This window comes from Chlorocebus sabaeus, chromosome 10, assembly GCF_047675955.1.
Source record: "Chlorocebus sabaeus isolate Y175 chromosome 10, mChlSab1.0.hap1, whole genome shotgun sequence".
Classification (NCBI taxonomy): Eukaryota; Metazoa; Chordata; class Mammalia; order Primates; family Cercopithecidae; genus Chlorocebus; species Chlorocebus sabaeus.
The window spans coordinates 98094822-98106725 of NC_132913.1; the positions used below are offsets into that span (position 1 = coordinate 98094822).

The window sequence follows — 11904 nt, forward strand, 5'->3', positions numbered from 1 at the left end:
GAAAAGACTGGTTTTAACTTTTAACAAAATTACCACAAATTCAATAGACGTTGCCAGCTAAAAACTGAGGAAGTTTAGCTTAAGCACAATTGAGATAAAGTTCCAATACATTTCCATATGTTTTTCCTTTTTTTGTTTTCATATGAGGTTATAGATTCTAGTGTGACATTTACAGGCAAAACTTCTTGCAGTGAATACCTCCACACAAAGCCTGGTTGAGTAAAACAAATTATTTTCAAGGCTTATGATGGGCCTGTGGCCATGGGGATTTGTTGACCTGATAACAAGGAATTAGCCATGAATAATTGAGAAATTATTAAATGTATGAGAAATTGTCATTGAATTATTAAATTCAAATTAAATGTATAATTATTAAAATGCAAAAGCAAATAAAATTGAGGTTAAGTTTTTTAAATCACTGCAAATATATAAAAAAATATTTAAAGTGCCTATGCCTCTGGACTCTGAGTCCAAGTCTCTATCCATGGCATTATACTACTCCTCATGTTCAGTAATTTCTTCTTCTGTTGTAAATTACATGTTCTATAAAAATAAGAAATCACTGTGATACAGTAATTGATCTTTTCATTTTAAATGCAGCTCTTTGCCACGGAAGCCACATCAGACTGGCTCAACGCCAACAATGTCCCCGCCACCCCAGTGGCATGGCCGTCTCAAGACGGACAGAATCCCAGCCTCTCTTCCATCAGAAAGTAAGAACTAGGCATACTGTTTTCTGAAATAATTTAGAGGATTTCAGAACCAGTACATGAATATTTCACCTTACTTGGTTGCAAGTCTTTTAAAACAAATTTTAAAATGAACACATTTGTGGATGATCGTAAAGCTTCACTCTCCATTACTATGGAATATATAACATCATGTGTACGTGGTTATATGAAACGTGTTTCAAAATACTTCTTAGTAAAAAGATGCTTCCTTGATGGAAACAAGTGAGAGCATGAAGAATGTAATGCAGCACTTTATATTTCATGTCAAACTTATATTGTGTATACATATGCATATCAAGTATAAGATGACCAGCTATATTTCACTAAGGTTGTGCATAATAAATCAATTTGTTGAGCACTTACTACATACAGGAACCTATGTTGAGTGTTATGATGATGTCATCCATTGGATTACCTAATTGGTCATTCCTTGACCAGGTTTTTATGCCTTAGACCATGTCATCACTATAGATTTTATAAGATATTTTATTTCAGTGGATTGTGTGAATCTGCAGGAATACCATTGCATCAGCCCTTAAAGATCTATGTGGCATAAGTGCATGGGAGATAATTCTCGACTATTTTAAGATATTACAGTCTACAGAATGGCTGTGCCATTCTATGCAATATATTATCTGTTAGTGGTCTTGAGAAGCCAACACATAAATTATTATCACTTTAATAAAATAATGGCATTGTGTTCAAACCTTAGCAGGCTTCCAAGGATGTAATAGCTCCTTGTTTGGGGCATTGTAAAACAATAATTAGCACTACTTAGGAGGCAATAGACTTAATGTGAGAGTGGGAGCATGGGGGTGAAAGGGCATTCAGTGGTGGAGGGATCACCTCTTTTTAAAAAATAAGTAAATATCTATCAAATTACCAATTCTTAATGAGTGAACAGATAGCATTTTAAACAGAAACAAACATCTGCATTCCATTAGACTTGCACCAGAATTCCTTCAAGAACACAATAAAAATTATAATCCCTGTGTAAGTATAATTTAAACATTGACTTAGCAATAGAGGAGGGCAGATGGCAGTCAACTCAGAATGGCATTGACTTGAATGGCTAAGACAGCAATTTATGTTGGTATTTTATAAACTATAAAATATGCCTTGTCATCTATAAGTTTTTATTTGTTTATTTTTCCAGATTGATTAGAGATGGCAGCATTGACCTAGTGATTAACCTTCCTAACAACAACACTAAATTTGTCCATGATAATTATGTGATTCGGAGGACAGCTGTTGATAGTGGAATCCCTCTCCTCACTAATTTTCAGGTATAATATTTTCCTTGGATATAGACTGGATGGGAATTTTATTTCTGTGCCTCCCTTAAGAGTGTAATCAGTAGATGCACATCTCTCTTTTCCCCTCTTTGTAATTTTCAGAGTAGAGAGGAATTTTTAGTAATCTAAAATAATGATGCTAACATGGTAGGTCCTGGCTTAAATGGGACAGTTGGTGATCAAGCAATTGAGATAATCAAAGGCTATGAATGGCCATGGCTCTCTCCTTACAATTATCCTTTGAATAAAAAGTGACAGCATGACATGGAATAAAGATACAGACTTTTATTTCATTGTTTATAAATGAAAGCCACCACATAAAAGCAACAGGTTAATGGTGGTCCAGATGTAGCACAAGTGCTTGTTCAATTCACAAAAAATGATTGCATGAGGTATGTTCAGTTTCACTTGGACATGACCCATCAAATTTATCACAGGGAGAAACAGAGTGGAGACCCATTAACTTTCTGCCCATCATATTTATTTTTTATCCAAAATCAGTTTTAATCCCTACGGGAGGAGAAACAAGCTTATTCACAGTGACGTCCGAGATATGAAAGAGATTTCCCATGGTGAGGTCTGAGATGCGGGAGAAAGTCTCCATCAAATAAGAAAATTTTATGCCTTTTATCCCATACCCCTTTGAAAACTGGGGACAGACACTTGTGACTTCTCAGTCTTGATTCATTAAAAATTCACTTTCATCTCATGGAGGTTGCTGATTCCTACCATTATATTTTCAGGTGACCAAACTTTTTGCTGAAGCCGTGCAGAAATCTCGCAAGGTGGACTCCAAGAGTCTTTTCCACTACAGGCAGTACAGTGCTGGAAAAGCGGCATAGAGATGCAGACACCACAGCCCCACTGTTAAATCCACCTGAGCCACATGTTATCGAAAGGAACTGATTCACAACTTGGTTTTCCCAGAGATGAATATCGATACCTAAACTTTATTTCAGTTTACTTTGTTATGCCTTAATATTCTGTATCTTTTGCAATTAAAGTGTCAGTCACTTCTTCAAAACCTTACAGTCCTTTGTAAGTTACTTACTCTTCATGAGATTTCATCCATTTACTAATACCGTATTTTTGGTGGACTAGGCTTGCCTATGTGCTTATTTGTAGCTTTTTACATTTTATGGTGCTGATTAATGGTGATCAAGGTAGGAGAAGTTGCTGTCCTATCTTCTGAATTCTTTCTATACTTTAAGATACTCTATTTTTAAAACAGTATCTGCAAACTCAGGACACTTTAACAGAGCAGAATACTCTAAAAACTTGCTAAAATGAAATATAGATTTAACTTATGAACCTTCCATCATGATGTTTGTGTATTTCTTCTTTTTTGATCCTCATTCTCACCCATTTGGCTAATCCAGGAATATTATTATCCCTTCCCATGATATTGAAGTTGAGAAATGTGACAGAGGTGTTTAGAGTATGGATTTCTTTTCTTTTCTTTCCTTTTTTTTTTTTTTTTTTTTTTTTTGAGATAGAAGTCTCACTCTGTCTCCAGGCTGGAGTACAGTGGCATGATCTCGGCTGACTGCAATCTCTGTCTCCCAGGTTCAAGCGATTCTCCTGCTTTAGAGTATGGATTTCTTTAAGGAATATTGGTTTTGTTTTCTGGACTGTATCAGCAGATGGTAGACAGTGTTTATGTAGATTTGTTGTTGTTTTCGTCACTGGATTTCAACTTGGCCCAAGTGAAACAATCAGATTTCTATCATTCACACTCTCCCCCCGTTTTGGAATAACTTGGAAGTAAGGTTCATTCCCTTAAGATGATGGATTCTGTTAACTGTGGGGTCCCACACTGCACTATGAATTCCACCTACTGTAAGGGCAAAGACACCATTCCTTCTACATATAAGAAAAAAGTCTTTCCCGAAGGGCAGCCTTTGTTACCTTTAAATGTTTTCTGTTATTACAAGTGCGCTAATTGTGAACTTTTAAATAAAATACTATTAAGAGGTAATGCAGTTGTATCTGTTTTTATTTTACATTAATGTACAAAAATCAGTTTACTTCTATGATTAAACAGAGTTTTGGGCCAGGATTGCATTGCTTATTAATTTTTTCCATGCAAACCCATATAGGGTATGAGAAAATTAACATTAAAAATAAGTTTCAGCTGTTACGTTTCATTTTTTCTTGTCCCCCCCCTTACTTTTAAGTCTCATCATAACATTATGTGGTTATATGGCTATAAACCATCTTTGACCCGGATCCTTTCTAATGTATAAGTACAACCACATACTGATTAAAGATTGCCACAAATGTATAGTCAACTTTCAAACAAATGTCTTACATAACTCAGAAAAGTAACTTAACCCCATCAGAGGCTGACCAACATTGTCTAATGGAAATAGTGCCAATGATCACATTGATGCCATATCCCCAATTTACCACAGAAACTATGGCTTTGTGAAGGTCCTAAGATAATTATGCTATAACAGCTTTTATTTCTTCCTTGTTACCTCACAGTCAATTGATTACCACTTTGTATAGCTCTATATGAATGTTTTAAGATTCATCTTTTCTTTCTCTCTCTTCCTTGTTCTTCCTGTGGTCAAGACTTTCATTACTTCTTCCCTGTAATCTTTTTTTTTTTGAGATGGAGTTTCTCTCTTGTCACCCAGGCTGGAGTGCAGTGGTGCGATCTCAGTTCACTGCAACTTCCACCTCCCGGGTTCAAGCGATTCTCCTGCCTCAGCCTCCTGAGTAGCTGAGATTACAGGCACCAGCCAACATGCCTGGCTAATATTTTGTATTTTTAATAGAGACGGGGTTTCGCCATGTTGGGCAGGCTGGTCCCCTGTAATCTTATAATTGTGTAATCCCTGATCACTTTGATTCATTCACCTGAAAATATTTAATGAGTTTCTTCCATGTTTCATGTAGAATATATCACAGTCTCTCCTACTCCTGTTATTCTAGCATGTTTCTGTTACATATCACCAGCACCACAACCACCATCACCATAATAATTAACATTATGGAGTCCATACTATTTTTCAGGCATTTGTAAGTACTTTACATGAGTTAACCTGGTTAATCCACAAAATATCCCTATGACTAGGTGCTGTTATCTCCATATTATAAATAAGAAAACATAGGCATACCGAAGTTAAGTAATATGCTCAAGGTCACACAAAATGCAGTCTCACTTTTTTGTATCATATTCTGGTGAAGGTAGACATGTAAAAAGAAATCATTCCTCACAGTGAAGAAAATACTAAATTTGCCTGCAGAGATCAGGGAAGGGCATTTTAAGGAGATGAATTCATGTGTTGTCTTGAATAATGTCTTGTAGTTCCCAAGGAAGACTAGAAGGTAAGGACATTTAAGAAAATGACAAGGACGTTGTTATGACTGGAGCTCAGGGTATGTGTGCAGGGAAAGAGCTAGTAGCTTTAGCTGAGACTGGACTCTTAATGATGGATGTTTAAACTAGGTAGAAGTTTTAAAACTTTTTATTTGGAAATAATTTTGGATTTAAATTTTAAAAGTAAAAAAAATCCCCAGATTTACCTATTGGTAATATTTTACTTCATTTGCTTTATTCTACTCTATCAATCATCTATTTGTCTATCTAAACACACTTGCACACACGTATATATTCACAGAGGAAGATAAAAATTACATGTTGACTAAAAATGAGCAGGCTGTTAGTGACCAATTTAGATATCTAACTCAATGTCTTAAATAAACAATTGTTTGCTGAAACTATCAAAAACTCAATGAGTTAATTATTGTGTTGTGAGAATTTAATAAAGGGTCCTAATTTTTATATTAATGTGAGTTGGATATTTGTAAGATATGGTAAAATTTGGTTAAATTAATAATAATTGGTTAAATATGGTTAAATTAATAATAATTAATTTAGCATTGTGTCTATATAAACTCTATGTTTTTGGTTGACAAAAGGCCTTTGGAAAACCAGAAGACAGGATAGACCTCATGGTGCTAAAAATGGAATTACATTAATTTTTGTTTTGGTTGCCTTTCTGTTTTCCAACATTCCAAACTTTAAAAAGACTTAACTACAGATAAATAACACATTTAAGAGCTTTGGTTGGAGGAGAGAAATGCAAAAATTGGAAACATTTGTGTTCGGATTTGGCAAGGCTTTGTCCTTTTGGAACATATTATTTCATATAAACATGTTAACACAGTTTTAAATATCCAAATCTATTATATATCACAAGTTCAGACAACACAGGGTCTATGTCTGTAGAGCTGAATAGCAAATCTAAGTAACTTTCCATACTGATAATTTAATAGCATGTAAGAAGGATGGGTTCTATTGAAGAGGGAGAAAAGGAGCTCAGCCAGCTTTTGAAATTAAGAGGAATAAAGAATGATCCATTTATAGATTTAGGATTTTATAGCTTTGGAAAGGTAAGTATAATACTTTAACTTTACTTCTGTCAAACTTTCCTCTTAAACAGAATTCCTACTGGAAACTTTTAAAAACAACTATAACAGTCATTTATCTCAACAGCTGCAGGTACTTGAACCTCAGCTTCCACAATGTCCACAGCCTCTTGAACAATGAACGTGGAAATTATCAGAGAAACAAACCATGGCTGAATGCAGTTAAGTGCTCTGTAATTACACGCCAGTGTTGCCATTTGGCGGCTGGTGTAGTCTCCTGTGGGCACAGGTGCCATAAATGCTCACACACACCCAATCAAATCCACAAAGACCTTTCATTACATATCATTTGAGACACCCTTAACTTAAAAAAGACTAGCTCAAGTTTAGTTATTTCTCTTTGTTCTTATATATAAAAATTCCATTTTTCCTAATTAATATTACTGTGCTATTTCATGAGAAGCTGTTACAATTGGCGAGTGTGAAGGTAATGTGGTGGTAGGAAGAATGTCTTTCCTCCCTGAGTGGCTCCCTGGGCTCTGGGAAAAATTGGTAATAATCGTTCCTACTTCTTTTCTTGTGCATAATGTAGGGTGCAAGGGTTCCAGAAAGAGAATTTAAGTACCTACAGCTGTTGAGATCAATGCAGCTATGAAAAAAAGGCTCAGCAAGTCAAAATTAGCACCATTTGTGTCTGCTTCTTGTTGCTTAAAGATCATTTTTGAGTCTTTACAACTTTCATTTTATAAAGGACTTACATCCACAAAGAAAACCATTGATTGTTGACCAAAACAAACAAACAAAATAGGGTTTTCCAGTAGGACTAAAGGTCTACTTTCTCCTGAAACGACCAGCCTACCTAATTATTTTGCTAAGGTGTTCCCTATTAGAATCACACACACCACAGTGAGGAGCTTTTGTTCAGAAGAAGCAACACCAGCAGCCTCACAAAAAAAGGAGGAAAGATGTGTGTGTGTCCCCAAATGATAATTTCGCACACAAAGCTCGGTATTGTGGGGCAGCCATAGTGAGGACAGACAAAATATGATCAACATTTAGAAAGGAGTGAGAATTCAACAAGATCAAAATGTTATTAAAGGACATAAATCACTTGAAAATGTGTTTTACTAATAAAGGATACATTCTAATATCCAGGGCCCAGACAACTATGTTTTCCTGTCTGAAATTTAAAGGCATTCAGTAATCTCTTTAGTGCTCTTTCTTCTCTCTGCCTATGCAAGTCCTCGAAGGTTGAAATATGGCAGGAGTTTGAGGACTCTGTCATAAAAGAAGTATCTTGCTAAGTGTTTTCCATAACTCTAGAAATTTCCTCATAGAATACTGCAAATGAAATGTATATGGAATAATATAATCAGACTGTAAAATTCGCTGAACTCCCCATTCAAGACGAATTACATATGGATCCTTTTTAAAAAATGTTTTCTAATTAAACTGAGGACACAATATTATTTTCCAGGTTCGATATACTTCCTTTCCCACTCATAACTAAAATATATAGGGAGCTGGAGGGGAAAAATAGTATTGTTGTAGTTAAAAAGTGAGTAGGAGTTTGTAGAGTTTTTTTTTTTTTTTTTTTTTGAGATGGAGTCTCGTTCAGTCGCCCAGGCTGGGGTACAGTGGCGCAATCTCGGCTCACTGCAAGCTCCGCCTCCCGGGTTCACGCCATTCTCCTGCCTCAGCCTCCTGAGTAGCTGGGACTACAGGCGCCTCGCCCGGCTAGTTTGCACCTGGCTAACTTTTTGTATTTTTAGTAGAGAGGAGGTTTCACCATGTTATCCAGGATTGTCTCGATCTCCTGACCTCGTGATCCGCCGGCCTCAGCCTCCTAAAGTGCTGGGATTACAGGCGTGAGCCACCACGCACGGCCCTGTAGAGATTTTTAATAACTATGAGGCCTAAGCATTTGATGTGAATTAGGCTCACGTTTTATTAATTGGGTTGGAATAAGATAAGGCAACACGGAGTTAACTTTCTCAACATTGAGGATGCCTCCAGGGCAAATAATTATTTGTGCCACATCTATCATTACGTGCGTTAGAATCCTGAGCAAAGCCCTGCTTGCTTCGGAGGTACCTCACTAACTCTAGTGCCCTGGTGCTGCTGAAATCTGTGGATCTGTGGAGCCCCAGGGACTTCTTAACGCAAATGGATGGTACATGGCGGACTGACTCCTCCTCGTATGGTCCCTGGCTTATTCACCTTATCGGGTTTTGCTATGCTAACCTCTGGAAGGCTGATATTCTCAAGAATAAAAGAAATGCAAAGCTGCTTTGGTTGTTGTACTCATTGTACTAACATTGATGTGATGAGGTGGGTTTTAATCAATGGTGGTTTTCTTTGGTCCATTAAGGTTGCCACTATAAATCATTCCACATCATTTAAGCATCTCTTCAGCCTGATACTTACAAGCTAAGAGATAATCATGAGTCTCTGGTACATAATTCAAATCTATAGAAGGTAAGGACGTATTTATTTTATTGACTGTTGTGTTCCCAGAACTTAAATATAGTTGATGTCAAAAACTATTGAATCTACAAAATTTTGATACTAGAAAATGATTGTAGGGAGATGTGTTTGGTCCTCTCTTTTAGTTCCAAGTTCTTATGTCCTCTCTTGACTGCAGGGATCTCAAACCAGTTTGTGTTAAGCCTTCAGCCTCAGCCTTGCTCTGTAGGTACTCAAGAAACTAGCGCAGTTTATGTGCCCTTATGTAGGAAACATTGATAAACCTTAATTGTTGCAAATATTTAATCTATTTGATACTACAAATAGATCTGTTATCTTCAATCTTAGTTATTGTTCCAGTCATTTAATGAAGACTGATGTATATCTCTGTGCCCATAGTATTAAATAGGTACTTATGATCTCTAAAAATGTATTTATATTTTCCCTTATTCTTTCTCCATTATGGTTTGCTCATGACCACTTACTGTTCCTTTTACTTTTTAATTTCAATTTATAGAATATTTCATACAGTATATTCACTTAAATCTATATTTTTATAGAAAATAGACAATTTAGGAGTGTGTCATTTCATGCATCACTTTTCTAAGCTTCTTTGTGTCTTAACCTTCATTCATTAAGTTCACAAATACTTATTGAGTACCTTTAATAAAATAGAATATTTTTGGACTTACAAAGCTTATAGCCTAGTGATGAATACAGAGAGGAAAAAAAAAAAACCCATTACAATAGAGCTTGGTTTTAAGGGATTTTAGAGATTGTAAGGAAACTTTAGGGGGCTATGTTAATAAATGATGGGGCAGATCAAGGCAGGCTTCCATGAGAAAGTAACATCTAAGCTGAAACCCAAGGGATAAATAAAAATTTGCCAGGTCAAGAAGTGTGGATGTGTTCTATACAGTGACAACAATGCGGATGAAGACCCAAGGCAAGAAAAACATCCTGTGTTTGAAGAATTGAAGGAAGCTGAGCATAACTGGAGCATTGTGCATACAGGTTTGATGATGACGGTAGGGAAATCATGGAGCCTTGTAAACCATGTTGAGTGTGAACACTTTGCTAAGGGTAAGAAGAAGCTGTTGAAGCATTTTAAGTTAGAAGGTGACAATTACTTTTGCATTTTGGGAAAATTCAATTTGACTACAGAATGAAGAATGAATGAAATAAACTAGGATTAGAGGCAGAGAGACTAGTTAGGAAGCCATTATCATGATACAGGAGGAAGAAAGAAGGGGAGAAAGAGAGAGGGAGAGAAAGAGAGAAAGGGAGGAGAGGATAGAGAGAGATTGCTTGGACTAGAGTAGGAAAGAGAAACCAATTTGAGGAATGATATTTTTGGGAGAAAGAACTGTTATAATGTATTTGGATGAGTGAGAGGAGGTACTCAGATTCAGAGTTACACATTTCTGGCTTGGGAAAACAGTGAGAAGTCACCTGATTTTATTGGCCCCAGAGAACCTGGGAGTGAGAAAAGGCTGAAAATGGTAAGTTCTGTTTCCAACATGTGAACTTCAGGTGTCTATGAGAGGTAGAATAACAATAATATCCAGTCAGTGATTAAAAGCCAGACATTAGAGCTAGTCTTCTTGAGTTGTCCAGGCTCTGACAGTAGCTGCATAATCTTAAGTAGGTTGCTTAAATTCCCCATATCTCAGCTTCCCTTCTCTCATGTGAGAATAATAATACCTGCCCATAATGTTATTATGAGGATTGGATTGAGAAAATGTGAGTTAGGCACTTTGAATATCACTGGGTACAGACCAAGTGCTACGGTAAGTGTTAGCCATTATTATTGTTATTATTTCTATGGAATGTCCAAACAGAGATATCTAGTAGGCAGTTGTATACTTAGTTTTAAAAATTGGAAAGCTTTTGGTTATAAGTACATATCTTACCAAATATTATATTTTGAGAAACTTTGACCCCTAAAACAGAAAGTCCTAATAGTCATCACTGACTCCTTAACAATGTAAAAGTGAAATTGATTCAATGTTAAGATGTTTAGAGATTCTTGAATTTAAAAAACTTCTAGAAATACAAAACTAAAAATTATTACTTTTGGTTGAACATTAAATATATATGTCAGTACCATAGCAAGTTTTAATATTCTAAAATAGACCCAATTTTAAATAACGTTAATGTGTTCATCAGAAGTAATATAGCTTTTTTGAGCATAATCATAAAATTATAAAGCATAATTTAGTTGGCACAAATTTGGATTTCTGGAATGGCTTCAGTGACAGTTTGGTAGGCAGTGTCTCTGTGTGATGGGGCTGGATATTCTTCTTCACAGCATGTGATGCTGTGATTTTCTGGGCAGTGTGGTTACTTTTACTGAGACATTCTGATTATGGTAGAGGTAGACTTGAATGAGCTCAAGGAAATTCAGATTTTGATGGAAAAGTGCTGAAGTATGATAGTGATATTAATAATGAACATGTTTTCAGCACTTACTCTATTATGAGCTATGCTAATGCTTTAATTATGTGATCTCATTTTAATGCTTACAGCATCCCTAAATTTATAGATGTGAAGCTGAGGTTTAGAGAGGTGAAGCAGCCACCTGAGGTCACACAGAAGGTGAAGGGAGGCGTAGAAAAGCAATGAGTCTGCGGCAGCAGGGGAAAGAGTAAACAAGAGCAGGAGGGAGATCAAAGGAGTAGAGAGAAGTGGGAAGGAGGGATGGACAAATCAGGAAGGAATGGATGATGTCTGAATACTCATTCAGTCACACAAACTGAATTTTGGATCCTTTTGAAGATGTCAGTGAAAATGTGAGCTACACTCAGAAGCATTGGGAGCTAGAGGCCTTTCAGTGGACCCAGAGGATAGAGAAATGTTCCCAGAGAGTAGCCAGCTTGTCCAGACTCATTCCTGAATGCAGTATTTGTCCATTCTCACGTTGCTATAAAGAACTACCTGAGACTGGGTAATTATGAAGAAAAGAGGTTTAATTGACTCACGGTTCTGCAGGCTGTACAGGAAGCATGGTTGGGTAGGCCTCAGGAAACTTA

At 36.3% G+C, this 11904-nt stretch overlaps 1 protein-coding gene across 1 annotated transcript in view; it reads left to right on the forward strand.

The window, feature by feature from the left end:
- Positions 1–3997, forward strand: part of CPS1 (carbamoyl-phosphate synthase 1) — a 119642-nt gene extending 115645 nt beyond the window's left edge. The window contains exons 36-38 of the mRNA XM_007966137.3: positions 601–713; positions 1888–2017; positions 2770–3997. Coding sequence (XP_007964328.1) covers positions 601–713; positions 1888–2017; positions 2770–2868 — 342 coding nt within the window. The 3' untranslated portion in view covers positions 2869–3997. The remainder of the gene's footprint in view (positions 1–600; positions 714–1887; positions 2018–2769) is intronic.
- Positions 3998–11904: the final 7907 nt, after the last annotated feature.